Genomic DNA, 16,802 nt, shown 5'->3' with positions numbered 1-16,802 from the left:
CTGGAGTATAAGTCGCAGAAGGCCAAAATTGCATAATTGCGTTAAAAAAAACATACATAAGTCGCACTGGAGTATAAGTCGCAGAAGGCCAAAATTGCATAATTGCGTTAAAAAAAACCATACATAAGTCGCACTGGAGTATAAGTCGCACAAGGCCAAAAATGCATAATCAGGAAGAAAAAAAAACATACATAAGTCGCACTGGAGTATAAGTTGCACAAAGCCAAAAATGCATAATCAGGAAGAAAAAAACATACATAAGTCGCACTGAAGTATAAGTTGCACAAAGCCAAAATTGCATAATCAGGAAGAAAAAAAAACATACATAAGTCGCACTGGAGTATAAGTTGCACAAAGCCAAAAATGCATAATCAGGAAGAAAAAAACATACATAAGTCGCACTGGAATATAAGTCGCACAAGGCCAAAAATACATAATCAGGAAGAAAAAAACATACATAAGTCGCACTGGAGTATAATTCGCACAAGGCCAAAAATGCATAATTAGGAAGAAAAAAACATACATAAGTCGCACTGGAGTATAAGTTGCACAAAGCCAAAAATGCATAATCAGGAAGAAAAAAACATACATAAGTCGCACTGGAGTATAAGTCGCACAAGGCCAAAAATGCATAATCAGGACGAAAAAAACATACATAAGTCGCACTGGAGTATAAGTCGCACAAGGCCAAAAATACATAATCAGGAAGAAAAAAACATACATAAGTCGCACTGGAGTATAAGTCACACAGCCAAAAATGCATAATCAGGAAGAAAAAAACATACATAAGTCGCACTGGAGTATAAGTCGCAGAAGGCCAAAATTGCATAATTGCGTTAAAAAAAACCATACATAAGTCGCACTGGAGTATAAGTCGCACAAGGCCAAAAATGCATAATCAGGAAGAAAAAAAAACATACATAAGTCGCACTGGAGTATAAGTCGCACAAGGCCAAAAATGCATAATCAGGAAGAAAAAAACATACATAAGTCGCACTGGAGTATAAGTTGCACAAAGCCAAAAATGCATAATTAGGTAGAAAAAAACATACATAAGTCGCACTGGAGTATAAGTTGCACAAAGCCAAAAATGCATAATCAGGAAGAAAAAAACATACATAAGTCGCACTGGAGTATAAGTCGCACAAGGCCAAAAATGCATAATTAAGTTGAAAAAATCATACATAAGTTGAACTGGAGTATAAGTCGCACAAGGCCAAAAATGCATAATTAAGTAGAAAAAAACATACATAAGTCGCACTGGAGTATAAGTTGCACAAAGCCAAAAATGTATAATCAGGAAGAAAAAAAACATACATAAGTCGCACTGGAGTATAAGTCGCACAAGGCCAAAAATGCATAATTAAGTAGAAAAAAACATACATAAGTCGCACTGGAGTATAAGTCGCAGGAACAGCCAACCTATAATAAAAAGTGCGACTTATAGTCCAGAAAATACAGTATGTATCATCTTAATAATTATATGTCATTTTGACTGAATTGGAACTATGCTGTCTCCTACCACTGTGCTCCCATATAATCCACTATGAACAGATCCCAGTGTTTTGTAGTTCCTGAAGGGTAGAGTCGAGCAACGCTACAAAGACTTTACCTCAGCATAGGTATGTCGTCTGATCAGACTTTGTGACATTTGCACACTGAAATCACTTTCAAACAAACTCGGCTTATTCTGGCATGCACGACTAGAAGGTGCGTGACGTGACATGACGGGGAAAATGCCTGCACACAGAAAAAAGAAATAAAGAAGTTAAAAAGGGAACACATCCAAATATGAAATCGAGTTTTGCACCATTCCAAATGTGGCAAAAAAATAGTTTTTCACTTTCTCCAAATTATGAACCTGATAATTAAACTTATAGCGAATTGAGTTTTTCATGTCAATGTTGCTATGTGAAAGTGTGTGAGTGTGCGAGCCTCTACAAAATAAAACAGCAAGCTAGGTCTGCCATTGGCATAAACACACACACACACACACACTCACACACACACACAAGCCACATTCTTGTCTGGCCAAGACCAACATCTCTATGTTTTTCCACAATAAGCACTGCTCATTGGATGTAGGAGCTGTGTTTGTGTGAGACTGCTTTCATGTGCCCACCGCAACATGTGTGTGTCTGTGTGTGACTATCCAGGAGTCACTGTTTATTTGTCCTACACCCAAGTGGACTTTCTACTTCCCATATCCCTTTTCCTTTAGTGCTTCCATCCGTTTGGGCAGAATGCATTTTTAATATATTCTGCATGTTATTTTTCAGTTATGCTCAACAAAACTAATGGTTTCATCAGTCATATACACTCACATTCATACCTATGGGCAATTGTGAGGCCTGCGCACTAACCACTCGACCGCCGTGCAGCCCCCAACAATAAATAAGAATGTAGTTAAATAATTCTGGCAACAATTTGAAAAGGTGCGTATTTCTACTGGCACTTTCATTGCACATTGCATTATTCCAATCCAAAGGCTAAACCTGAAAATGATTCCACACCGCAGACGCACTGAGCTAGCTCGCTGCCCAATATCATTACTGGCAGAAAAACCGACATCCCCAGGTTCGTCTAAAGCTAATCTCCTTTATGTTCTTGATAATTCATAACTAAACTGCAGCTCATGACAAGCTTCCATCTCTATTTCTGCCTCTCTCTCTACCGTGCCTCTTTCCCTCCTTGTTCCATGTTCTGTGAGTGCTCCTATCCATCGGGAACATCCCATTTAGCCACAGTCCAAGCTTACAGCTGCCTGGCCCCCAGAGAGTGCACCAACAAGCTGGTGTAATTGAGACTTCTCAGAGTGGACAGCAATGCTGCAGCTACTTTGGGCTTTTACAGAAACACATCCTTTATTTATCAAAGACAGTTGTCGAGTGGGCGTGTGGCAACTGGAGGCTTTCAGTTTGACTCAAGAGTATCCTTGAGGAAGACTGAACCCAAAAAGGCTTTCATGGCACATCATTATTGTGACTTACCACACAGTGGGCATGATGGAGAACCAGACATAGGCGTAGATGACCACAAAGTATCACTATCCCACTGGGCATCTTCCAATTTATTTTGCTGAACAACTCCAATGGTTTGCATAAAGTCGTCCTTTGTTGGCCCCGGTTAATCGGTTCAACCGTGGTAAGTGACCAGCCCCGAAATAGGATTCCTAATATACTTATGAATGGGTTATTTTCATAGTTAGAGCAGAGACAACCTGTTTACAACCTTCTAAATATGGTTTTTAACATTAAAGTCGGGCTGCACGCTGGATGAGTGGTTAGCACGCAGGCCTCACAGCTAGGTGACCTGGGTTTAATTCCACCCTTGGCCATCTCTGTGTGGCATTTGCATGTTATTTTCTCCCGGTACTCCGGTTTCCTCCCACATTCCAAAAACATGCTAGGTTAATTAGCCACTCCAAATTGTCCATAGGTATGAATGTGAGTGTGAATGGTTGTTTGTCTATATGTGCCCTGTGATTGGCTGGCCACCAGTCCATGGTGTACCCCGCCTCTTGCCTTAAGTCAGGTGGGATAGGCTCCAGCATACCAATATTTTATTGCAAATTTGAATTATCTTTGAACAGGCACAATAATCACAAGACTCAACTCTGAATCCCAGATGCCACTTCCTGTCCATCCCCTCACTCAGCTCCTCTAGCACCAGAAGACGTTTACAGCAACATATACAAGTTTTGTTCTGTTACTATGTCTACCATATTAGGTAATATGAGTGTTAAGCTGACTATAGGGGTGTTATTCCACACCTAGAGGTCTCTAGTAATGTTAGACAGCTGACAGCTGGGATAGGCTCCAGTACCCCCCCGTGACCCTCGTGAGGATAAGCGGTAGAAAATGAATGAATGAACATAAAAGTCCCCTAAATATGAAATAACACCCTCATAGTCACCTTTATACGAGGTGTCAGTCATGTTCCATTACCTTCACTTATCAGGGTTGGCTCTGGAAGCAATTAACCGCAATAAACTGGAAACCGGAAAAACCGTGACAGAGTGAAGCTCCCAAAGTCAAAACGCAAAGTGGCGAAGGGTGACTGTGGTATCATAATTAGAAGATTCCCAGTGGGATCCATTGTGGGCATTTAGGACGAGGACTACAACATGAAGGTCAACCGGAATGACATGTAAACTGATGAATGCATCAAAATTCAAGAAAGAGATAGCATTTCATCAGAATAGGCTGTTGACTAAATTGCAATGTGGAATACTGCATCAATATTCTGCTCACTCAACCTCTGTTGGCATTAACATCAATAAAAAAAGAAAGAAAACAACGTGTTTCCATATCCACGCCAACAACGCCAATCATCAGATGCATGGTGCAAAGGACGCTGTCATTGGATGATGCACTGACCCAAGTTAGGAAATCTTCAAGCCATTTTGAACAATTCCATGGTACATCATTACAGATATGAGACACTTTGGTCTGCCCATTGGTGTGAACTTCAACTTCCCATCCAACATCTGCGATGTACTACTGTATGACCTCACAAATGCTCTGCTGCATGAACAAACAAAAATAATCTTCCAAAAAGCAACTTTTGTGTACTAATGCTTGACTTTCGGACTGAGATAATGTCTGGGTGCTGCTGCACCCATCTTTTTAAAAAGCCCAAAGCTGCATCTGAAAGCTGCATCCAAACAGAAATGACCTGAATATACTAAAAAGGAGAAGTCAGTTTTATTCTGAAGCGTGAAATTATGTTAGACCTAGTCCATTACACACACACACACACACACATGCACAAATGTGGTGAACATACACACAAACGCAGATGCTTGAATGGGTGGTATGTAAGTCGAAGTGGACACCACACACACACTGATGCAAGCACATATCTCATTTTATGCTCTCTTGGACAACAATAAAATCATTTTTGCTCTCATTTTTATTTTTCTTTTGCTTTAGTTTTTGGCGCTCATATGACGTCTTTGTCTTTTAAGCACATAGACTCAGTAAACCATAGAAGGAGTTATTTCATTATGTGTGTTTGCATACAGAACAAGGCATTCTTCACCCTTGATGATAACATTGCATGCATGACGTTGCTGTGCATGAAGATGATAAACCAACATGGTATGCTCTAATCTGGGAAGCGGGATTGTGTGGTATGATTTATTCATTTCAGACATGCTTAACAAGGTACATTACATAACATCACATATTTACATGCGCACAGTCCTACCCATTCTTTTACATGATGACACTTGGATTTAGTTAAGCTTATTTTTTAGTCATTCATCATGTTAAATTAATTTCCGTGATATAGAATTCAATGTTAATATATGGAATAATTTTATAAAACCTTTTTAAGACTTGATTGATGATTTTTAACATTATTAGAGCCCCGTGGATATAAATTAACACACATTATAGTCACCTTTAAAGTATTACTGTATTTCCTAGACTATAAGTAGCTCCAGAGTATAAGTCGCACAAGGACAAAAATGCATAATTAGGTAGACAAAAACATACATAGTAAATCACATTTTTTGCGGGTAATTTATTTTACAAACTATTTGACCAAAACAGACATTACATCCTCTTGGAAGGTAAGTTCTAACAATAAAATATAAAGAACAGGCTGAATAGATGTAAGTTATGCTAACACAATAGTTATTCAGCTACACAAAATAAATAAGAAATAAACAGAAAAGGTGTTTTTTCATTTATAAGTCGCTCCGGAGTATAAGTTGCAGGAACAACCTACCTATGAAAAAAAGTGCGACTTTCCGAATTTCCCCACTGAGGTACGAATAAAGGCATATCTTATCTTATGTTTCATCTTATTTACAACATTTTGCTCAACTCTTCTGCTGCAGGGACGATCTCTCGGTAGCAAACCAAACCGCTAACCAAGCATTTGAATCCGGCCCGCCAGTTGCTTTCTAAGTATTTCAGGGAGGGACAATTAGACAAATAATTCAAGGGAAATTACAAGCATAAAATAGTGTGTGTGTTAAATATACAATTATACAAATATACAATTTTGTTACCTCAATGCGGCCCACAAGTACAAATATTTGCCCACCCCTGGTCTACAGTCTAAACGATGACTCAATTAATCAAAACAACAAGCTCCAGAATAATCAACAAAAAAAGTAATTGTTATTATATCCCTAATAATCACTGTTACTCCGATTCTATTTTTGTGCTTTGTGAAAAAACGTAAGATTCAAGCTAGTTTGAGGTCGATGATGCACTGAACGAAATGCATGTGACAAGGTTAGCTGAATGGGTCAACGGGAGCGGCAGTCCTACCTCTCACAGCATGTGACATTTGAATACAGTACAGTACACGGAGATGTGACCGTGCCAGAGTTGATTGACGTCAATGGAGCAAACTTCTCAACCTCTCTGCTGGACTCAAAGCCGGAGGGAATACTTTCTGGTCAAAGTCTGTCTTTCCCGTGTCGTTCTGTCGTTCTTTCTTGACCGCTGTCTCTCTCTCTAACACACACACATTTGCAGAAAGGCCAACAAAAAAATTCCCAATCAAGAGAGAAGCAGCTTCTACCCCGTCTTGGCAGAAAGACAAATCATAGAACATACGTATGTACACACACAGTATACCCAAAACAAGTGTAAAATATTTGGCATCAAAACAAGCATACACAACCCCAGAGAGATAAATAAATATGAGACACATAAAAAGGCGTCATCTAAATACAGATGGTGGATCAGGATAATAATAAGGCTTCTAGATTGGTATTTAGAGTAAAACCAAATATGTTCAAACCCAATAACGGCCATAAAAATATGAGAAATTAGGAATGATGTATCATGATACGGATCATATCAGTATTGTGTCTTGTGCCGGTATTGATATTGATATCAAAATGAATTGTTCACTTTGTATTGTACTTTGTTCTGACACAGATGTTTGTGCAACATAGAAATGTGCAGCTTTCTAAACTGCATTCTATATATATATATATATATATATATATATATATATATACATACACACTACTGCTCAAAAGTTTGGGATCACTTGGACATTTTTTTGGTGACGACCTGTGAGGCGTCTTTGTCTTAAACTACACACTCTCAGATATTTGTCTTCTTGCACAGTTGTGCATTGTTTTTCTGTCCTTGTTAGACCCAGTTTGTGCTGCTCTCTGAAAGGATTAGTTAACAGCATGGTAAGAGATTTTAGTTTTAGTTTCGATTTTTAGATGGGTTTTCTAATAATTTATTATCCTTATAAAATGATGAACTTGGATAAGCAGCCATACCACGAGATTGATGCAAAAGACTGAAAGATGTTGATATTCGGCCTCTATGCAAAAATGTAGATTGTTCTTTAAAAATCATCTGATTCATTTTAATTGTTTGTGAAATTGATAAAAAAATTTGTGAAATGTATGACAATATATATGACATTTGCAGGTGATAGCAAACTTTTGAGTGGTAGTGTATATAATAGTTCACTATTGGTTTTTAATGACTTGTCGAGTTGAACTTATACTACATACTGTAGTATTTGCCTTATTTTGCACAAATTATATGCACAATTCATCTAGTTGCATCACAAGATATATGACCTGACTTTGTTGGTTGATAGTGGTAATGAAGCGCTGGACAATATCGGTACATCAGATGTCGATAAGAAAGCAAATATGGAACATCTGTAACTTTCGGACCATTTTACAGGCGTCACGTTTGTCTCATATATCGGCATTAAGCATTTGAATAGATTAGAAAAAACGAGGGAAACAACAAGTCAAGTATTCTAACAGCGCCTTCTCTAACTCAAAAATGATGTTTAAATGTAACTCATGAACACTACTTGTGCTGAAGACTGGTTGCTTTTTCACATGCACTTTCATTCTTGGCTAAATCCACAGAAAAAGACACAAAGTCCTTCCTTATACCTTGCCTATTTCCTGTTTGGCTTCTGTACCCTCAGACGAGAATCTCCTCCGACTATTATTTTACTCACGCGAGTCACTCTGGTGTTGAAGCTTGGATTGCAACAATTCTGATCTCCACAATCATGAACGGGGCAGTTAGAGCCACCTTTCAACTCCTTGTTAACCTCTTAAGCCGTTTCATTGTAACGACTGGTGAAAGTTCGTTTTACACTATACAAGCGTGCATCGTCTAAAGCTGACATAAAAGGTAGCGATAACTACAAAGGGGTGTTATAAGAGGATTATTGGAGGAGGAGATATAGAGACCAAGATAAAAGCCAAACAACAACTACAAGGTACGAAAGGTAGCAGTGATCAGTGAAAACGAAGGATAAATGAACCAAACATTTGCGGGACTTTTTGACAACCATGCTCATCTCTTACAGTTATTCAAGCAAACAGGTCCATGGAGTCTTTACGAACTGTCAGCATCAGATTCGTTAACGCTATTCCATCTCTCTTTGAAACAGCAGCATTGAGAAACGGAAAGGGGGAATAATCTGCCATGATAGATTTCTCCAAATACCAACTGATGCAAATAGGCCAAAACACACACAAAGATTCTTTGTTTTTGTTTCTCAAATATTTGCGTTTCACTCATCGCTTCCCATTGACTTTGTAAAGCAGGCCCATTTTCCTATTTTCCTATTTGTTAGGGTTGTCCCACGCAATTACTGTATGTGTTGTGCGAGCGGCAGTTTTCCTGTGTGCGTAGCCAAAAGGAATAACATTGAAACGTGAAAGGAATGAAAAATGAATGAAGAAAATCGAAATAAGGGAAAGCGAAAAATGGGCTATAACAATAAATGTCATTCGAGTGATGGCATTGGTATTTTTCCAACATGTAGTTTACACTCTAGAGGTGGGCCATGAAAGGTCATTAAAAATATGATAAATTTTTGCAAATATTATTTTTTTTATAAATTAATTTAATTCATTTAAATTAATGTAAATTATTTTTTTGTCAAATATTTATTGCACTATTTAAAAAATACATATTTAGAGATAATTAAGACATTTTTTAGATTTTCAAGCGGGCCCCGAGTTGGTAAAGTTTAGGAACCTTTGCTTTCTAGAGTTTATCTACCGCATATCGGTGATTACTTCATAATTTCTTGAGTGAACAGTTGAAAAATAGCCAGTTTTGTACTCCAGTTTTGGGTCTACCGCTTGACTTTTTTTTAACCCTGATGATCTTTCAAGTAGTTTCAAATGACTTCTAATCTCAGCAGCCATGGCACGTTGGCTTGCTTATGCAGCTCATTAAACTGACCAACCTCTAGAGAGACAAAGCTTTTTTGCCTTTGCCATTAAAAAAATCACGACTTTGCCAAAATGTTTGTCTTTTAAAGGCTGTGGTGCTTGTTTGCAGTAAATTGCTCAATTGCTAAATTGTTTTTAATAAATATGTTTTGTTGTTTTTTTTAAACCTGATGCGGCCCAGCCTCACCCAGACCCTAGCTCCAGTGGAGTGGCCCCCAGGTAAATTGAGTTTGAGACCCCTGACTTAGAACCTCCTTAAACTCCAATAGTGCAAACATCTCACCCTTCTGAGACCCTCTGACACAAAGAAAACAAAAGTGAATCGTCAGCAAAACGTACAAGAATCTGACTCGAGAAAACACATGCAGCCGATCCATGGGAACCAATGTGATATACAGTAGTACTAAAATCCCGCGGTGAGGTCACAGAGTCCAAGAACTGTAAAACTGAAATCCACCACCGTGAATTATATGTGTATAAACCAGTAACATGCAAATTAGAAGCAATTTCCCATTCCTTTGTGTCCACAGGATGAAAAGGGCAGGGTATACTTTCACCACCATCTCCAGATTTGTAAGCGAGTATCTAAAGGTCAGTGAAGGTAAAACAGAAATTGCATTTGGCTGTGGTTGTAGAAATATTTGGACCACATTCCCTTTCATGCCAGGTCATCTCAATTTAAAACATTCACCAATTTGTTTTCATTTTGCTGAAAGACACCAAAGCCAAGAGGTCTGAGGATGACAAACACTCAAATTCATTTCCAAGGCCGTGTGTATCCTGCAGGCAGGTACTTTCTGTTTACTTAGATTGACAGAGTAGCCGGAGAAGCGAGGGGAGTAATTAAAATGTAAGCCGAGTGGTTCTCGCGGCGGCCTTGCATGTGGGGCCAAACGCTTCCTGGTTTGAACAGGAAGTCCCAGATGAGACAGAAGTTTTATGTGCTCACCCTCCCAATAGCAATCTGTCTGCAAAAAGACAAGACAAATCCATTACCCAGCGATGTAGCACAGGTCCCCTGGGTGGGCTTCTCTGTGTGTGTCTTTGCGTGGATATCCGCACAAAAAAACAAGGAAATTTAAATCAATTGGCATGTGCCAGGGTCTTGAAAATAAGTTGCCTGTGGGGAGGAGCTGCGCATTCATCTAACAAGGGAGCTAAATGCACCTTCAGCTCAGACTGGGTGGAAGCAACCAACCAGCGAGCATGAGAGTAGTGTAAGTGCTCTTTAATAGCTTTGTAATGAGGAGGAAATTGGATTTAAGGTTGATTTTTGTTTTCTTCCAATACTGAAAACTAAGTGTGTAGGAACAACAACTGCCACATTAAGTTTGATTTATTTATTTATTAGTTATTTCTAACATGGAATTTTTTTTTAACGAAGATTCATCTTACGTTTCCCTAAATATTACAAAACTGCTGAACTATTGGCATACTTAAATTAGCAAATACTGTACTGGAAATGGCTGCAGGGTGGATGAGTTGCGGATGATGGGCACATTAAAAGAACTAAAAATCCACACAAATTCAAATTGCTTACCCATAAATTGAATATTGCCGAATTTATAGAATACAAAACTTGTTGACAACCTTCTAAATATGGTTTTAAAGCCCTCTATACTTTGTACGTATTTGTAATTTTATGCTTGAAAAAGCTTCATTTAGCCAAAATATACATAGTTTTGACTATTAATTGGCCATATTCTACCGCAAAATAGGGATTTACTAATTAATACATTTCGGAAAAGAAATTTGAAACACACCTCACCGTGCCCCTCAAAGGGGGGTCCGCCCCACTATTTGAGAAGCACTGAATCAAACATTCATTCATTCAGTCGCAACCATTCACACTCACATTCATACCTATGGACAATTTGGAGTGGCTAATTAACCTAGCATGTTTTTGGAATGTGGGAGGAAACCGGAGTACCCGGAGAAAACCCACGCATGCACGGGGAGAACATGCAAACTCCACACAGAGATGGCCGAGGGTGGAATTGAACTCGGGTCTCCTAGCTGTAAGGTCAGCGCGCTAACCACGACATATCAGCAAATACCCAGAAAATGACCTAGTTTTGCTGAGAAGCTACAAAAAAAACAAGATAATTAACCACTTCCACACACAGAAGGAGAGGAGAACCTTTTTTTCATGTTAGCTGTAATATTACGTCATGTCTCATAGCATTGCTGATGCTACGTGACCAGAATACTATATATAAACTTATTTTAATATTTTAATATATTCATAATATTGGCATGTGAACATATAGGAACGCAGGACACCATTTGCATATGAACCTAAAACCATAATAATAAAACTATGTACTTGTAATCTAAATTTTAGCCCACAGATGGATGTGCTGCTAGGACGACATGTTTCAAATTGGCACCTCGGAACTTCCAGGGCAACCGACTTCCTGACTGCATGATGGTGGTACGTTACTGCTGGTTCACTGCTCACATGTCCCCCAGGCAAACTATCAGACGTCTCCAACAGGTTCGCTCACGGAATGACAGCGCACTGGGAGATTATATGTCCTGTGGACTGACTGCATGACAGGTCACCAGGGTGAGTGGCTGGATATACGACCCACTGCGGTTGATATTGTGTTCGCTGCAAGACTGAATAACTGGGAGGGTGCAGCCAAGTGGCGGTGCTATAAATTGCTTAGCTGACAGCCAGTGAGAACAGTAATAGATAGAAGAATGGAGAAAAAAGCACCAAAGTGGCAAGACAGCAATAATTTCCCCAGTTATGACAACAGAGGATGGTATATTTCATCAAGGAACTGTAGTATTTTATGACCTTGTGCTTATTAAAATATATTGGACTTTTATTGTTTGCACACTTTCATTTTATCTCAGTCCAACATTCGCTATCTCACCGCCATTGTCATTTATTCTTGGACGATTATGTTTCAATCTACGAGTAGAGTAGAGCTATGCTAGTAGTGACTTTGCAACAGAACACTGATTCCTAGTTGATTATGGAAAATAAAAAAATATATATTGAAAGACATGTTATACGTAGTATGCTGGTCACTAGTCATCAGTAATATTTTGACATATGTGGTGAGATTACATTGACTTTCACACTGCATGGACGCTGGCTATTGAGCCAGCAGAGCCAAACCGACACGCAATGATTGAGATTGAGTGACGCCCAATGTGTGTGGAAGTGGTAACTTTTTGCCTTCTTTGTTCTTCTTCCCCACTCTGTTTGAAACACAGTTTAGAATAGGTAAATTGGTACGCTAAGTATTTAGCTCGGTAGTTTTCTATGCCAATTACGTATGTTGACTAAAGAGGAAAAAATAGCCTTTACTGCGACACACCGTCTGCAATACACTGTGATGTCCATCCTCATCCATTTCAAATCCACAATATATTCACCCAAACAATATATGATTACATTTATTGTGAATAGGTGGCACCCTATTCTAACCTCCCCCCGAAAAAAAAACCAGAGGTGACCCAAATATGAGAAAAAATAAAGTTTGAGCAAAACGCTGTTTGTGGGAAAAAAAATAATCATTGCAAGTATTAACAACAACAACAAAAAAAAAAACGACAGATGGTTCTTTGTTATCCTCTTGATAACACTGTGTGTTAAACATAACAAGCCCCTGGTGCGAGTAATAAACGCTGCATAAAATGCAACCACCATCATGACGATAATCACGACAAGTGTCGCCTGTCGAGGTGTCACGATCGCTGTAGCTGTGCAACACTTTCAACGTTCTGTAGGTGACAGTTAACATAATGAAAAACACAGATATAAATAGAACGCCACGGTGACATGGAACAACAAAGTGAGTCAAATATACACAACCGTGTATGATAGCAGATAAAAAAAATAACTCCATGTTGTGAAAAAGATGGTCATAAAATCCTTGCGGACAAACCTGGCAAAGACATTATTACCCAAATTCGTAACTCTCCCCTGAGGAATAGCGACACAAAAGAAATGCCACACTCTCTCAAACCCAACCAAGACCTCAAACCTATGAAAAGACACACACACGGATGATGATCGGTTAGGTATCGTTCACCCTCATCACATGCTGTACCTTCACATAAAGCCCTCATCAGTTCGGCATTATTGCAGCATTCTGTAATTCATCATTGTCTGTAAGATTAACCCAACTGTCACACTCCCATACCGACTCATTCATCACATGTTTGCATGGAAATGTTACCAGTGACACCCCAGTCGCATATATGCACGACTCACTCTTGGCTGGATGAGGTTTTTTTTAGCTGACAGGTGGATAAAATCAAATTACCCACACTGCTGTTTAGTTCATTGTGGCATGTGCATACTTTTTCATATTTCCATCACATTTATTTGCATTCATATTAAATTGTCAAATATGGCTTTGACCTTGACCTGAAGTTATCACTTTATTACAAACAAATAGAAACAGCTGCCTCGGTCCAGGTGTGTATATTCAGTGCCATGCAAGTGATGAATTAGGCGGCTTCACAACCTGTCATTTTTGGCAAAGATTGGCAGCGTTTTTTCCATGATAAATGCAGAGCAGATATCAGCTTGCTTAAATTTATTTAATAGTTCCTGCGGTCACCTGGTTGCTTTTTCAATACTGTGACCAATATGTGTCTGTAAGTAATGTGCAACTATAACCTGTGTGGATTAAGAAAATTCATCATTTAAACAGAAGTGTTGTTTAATTGTAGCTGCTTCAGCCACTGAATAATAAATACACATTTTCAGTCTATTTTAATTCATTTGCGAGTAAAAAAAAATGAAACTTTGCTATTAAATTATGTCTGTTTGCTAGCTTTTTACACACTGGGGTGCCCCCAGGCAGCATTTCATGCATTAAAAGTGTCATTTTTTGAGAACATTCTGACATTTATTAATGCTTAAAATGACTTATTTTAGTTTTCTTGTAATTATAGTTGTAATATTTCCCCAAAAAGCACAAAAGTTTATACAATTAATACACTTTGTCTTCTTACAAGTAAACATCTCAACACATTGAACTGTTTTCTGTTTTTTTTGTGGCCACCGCATTCTTTGATTTTTCAGTATGGTGGAATAAGTTTGGACACCCATGGTGTGAGCCTAAAGAGCATCTGCATAGTTAAACTCCACATAACCAGGCAGAGCCAGCATCAAATCCATCATGCAAGCTTGGAGGAAGCATAACAAAACCTTAAATGAAAAAAAATAATAACACTAATACTACTAATTTGTAGTTGATAACAACGTGATAACACGATAACACAACTGTGATAACGACCAAACGCTTTAAAATGTGTTGTAATTGAGGCGAGAGTGACCATGAAAATTGAGTTTCCAAAGGTTAGAAATTAAAAACTGCAAGTGAATGTCTCACTCCCTTGAGAATACGCTGTAAAATACTGTCTTTATTTACTATAATACACATACATGTTATTTTTGTCTGTATGCTTCTATCAATATGAATAGTTCAGTTTGCTATCTTGACCTTCCACAGCAGCAATAACCAACGTGCTCCACTGGGATGATTAAAGAGCCATGTCTTTCTGGCAAACAATATTTGGCGGATCATTGTCTGGGTACTTACTGCCAATGCGGAGGTTGATGGTGTCACGTCTCTCTCCGTTTGGGTTCTGAAAGCAGCTGTAGAGTCCATTGTGGCCCAGGTCCACTTGGGTCAGTGTCAGTCTGGGGCCCTCCAGACGGTGCTGGGCCTTCACGTCTGTCCCATTCACCTTCCATGACACCGACGCATCGTTGTCCAGAGAGCCGCACCGCATGGTGACGTCACTGCCCATTCGCTCATATTGGTTCCTGGCAACTGCAAAGACAGAGGGTTAATAATATATTATGTGTCATGATTGCAGCTATCGTTAATTGATTATGAACTGTAAAAATGTATAAACATTTAAGTAGTGCATTATCTATTTGCGGCAAAACTACTTTATTTTAAGTATCTGTATTTTTGCATATTCATCCAGAACATTTGGGAAATGCATTGTGAGCCTCGCTTGCACTGGGGCACAGACAAGCTGCAACCGCCGACAGTTTGGCAGCACAAATGGTCCAAATGTCTTGGAAAAATTGAGATTCATGGGGAACCAAGGAGTCTAGCCTCCCCCTGATTGTTTAATTAATTCAGATGCATTTACATAATTTGCTCCATATTGAGTATTTTATCAGTTTTGTGTTATTTGCAATCATTCTTCAGCGACGTGCAATGATTAGACACCGGATCCTCATAGCAGAGACGCATCAAGGATGCAATAATTATTATACATTGTTGCTTCAGTTCATAAATACCGTAATTAAGATTAAATGCCCGTCCTGTACGATTTATCTAAAATTATGAATATATAAAATCAACTCACAATGTGTGCCATTTAGTAAGCCAAACTAGGGATGTCCAATAACATTGCCTGTTATTAACATAAAAATGAGGTTGTCACGCTTCGGCATGTCTGTGTTGCGGTGCGACCCCAGGATGCAGAGAGCAGGACCAATTGCAGGTAAATTATATTTATTTAGTGCAATAATTGCAGCAGCAGCGAAAAAGCAACTCAGGTAGCAGTAATATTTCAGTAGGTAATATTTTTTCTGCCGATAATGATATCCGCACACGAGGTCGACCTCATCAAACTGCACCATGCTTCACAGAGGTCAGTATCTCAACAGTCTGGAATTATTTCCAAGTTTCGTTTTCGAAAAGTAAATATGCAATTTGCAATGACTGTAAAGTGTTCGCGTTTGCTCTTTGTGCTTAACAGGAGCGCTGCACACGCTTTCCGGCAATGCAGTTGCACAAAGTTTTCACAAACTACCAAACAGGAAGATAGTGTCCCTGTTGTGTCTCGCTGCCACATCACATCTTCGGGAACAGTGTTTTATTTTTGAATTAGCAAGACCGTGCTAAGAAATAGCCTTTGTTTCCTTTCTGACATACAATTCAGGTCTATTTATCCCGATTTAGCATTAACAAGCTTCTACTGCCGGTGGATTTTAGTCATATTGTAGGAAACATGCCTTGTAGGATTAAGGGATACATGTGAGCCTAATGGGATTTATAGTTACGACCCTGCACTTTAGTGGCCCCCACTTTGTTTATAATTCCTTGGGGATGTGACAGGACCACACAAAGTGAAGATGTCAGATTAACATTTGAATACTAAGGATCAACAGCTCAACAAAGCACAACAATGGAATATTGATCGCTGTCTTTTGAAATGTTTTGTCAAGACAGAAAAGAGAGAGAGAGAGAAAAAAAGGGATCAAATGGTGTCAAGACTCTCGTCTCGCTCTTGTGTCTTGGAGTCGTCTGCTGTCAGCTGAGTTTTTGGGCGGTTTTTCACACGAGCTAGCTTCTTTCTCTTCAGGTCCTCTGACATGCCTCTTAACGCAGTGGATACAGATGTAAGCCACTGTTTCATGTATATTTCATGTCCCACAACAGAGACATTTATATTTCATGTGAGAAAGTCCCTGTCCCCATTAACATTAACCAGAAATGATTTGTTGCCTCTTTTTTATTTTCCGCTTCCCCTCTGTGAGACATGCATCACCCTTTTGACCTCCTCAGCCCTCGATTTCTTCCCTTGGATTTTCTTCTTTTTT

At 38.9% G+C, this 16,802-nt stretch overlaps 1 protein-coding gene and 1 long non-coding RNA gene across 3 annotated transcripts in view; one reads left to right on the top strand and one right to left on the bottom strand.

The window, feature by feature from the left end:
- cntfr (ciliary neurotrophic factor receptor) overlaps window positions 1-16,802 on the bottom strand; it is a 221,541-nt gene that overhangs the window by 76,499 nt on the left and 128,240 nt on the right. For both annotated transcript variants that reach the window (XM_058050882.2, XM_058050875.2), the window contains exon 4: window positions 14,779-15,012. In XM_058050882.2, coding sequence (XP_057906865.2) covers window positions 14,779-15,012 — 234 coding nt within the window. The remainder of the gene's footprint in view (window positions 1-14,778; window positions 15,013-16,802) is intronic.
- On the top strand, window positions 9,733-11,963 carry LOC144901190 (uncharacterized). Its single transcript, XR_013629337.1, has 3 exons — window positions 9,733-9,796; window positions 11,550-11,639; window positions 11,703-11,963. It is a non-coding gene; the product is annotated as an uncharacterized LOC144901190 (long non-coding RNA).

This window comes from Doryrhamphus excisus, linkage group LG10, assembly GCF_037039965.1.
Source record: "Doryrhamphus excisus strain RoL-2023G ecotype Guam linkage group LG10, RoL_Dexc_Guam_v1.1, whole genome shotgun sequence".
NCBI lineage: Eukaryota > Metazoa > Chordata > Actinopteri > Syngnathiformes > Syngnathidae > Doryrhamphus > Doryrhamphus excisus.
The sequence above is the reverse complement of the archived record's forward strand: the minus strand, read 5'-3'. Positions and strand labels throughout refer to the sequence as shown.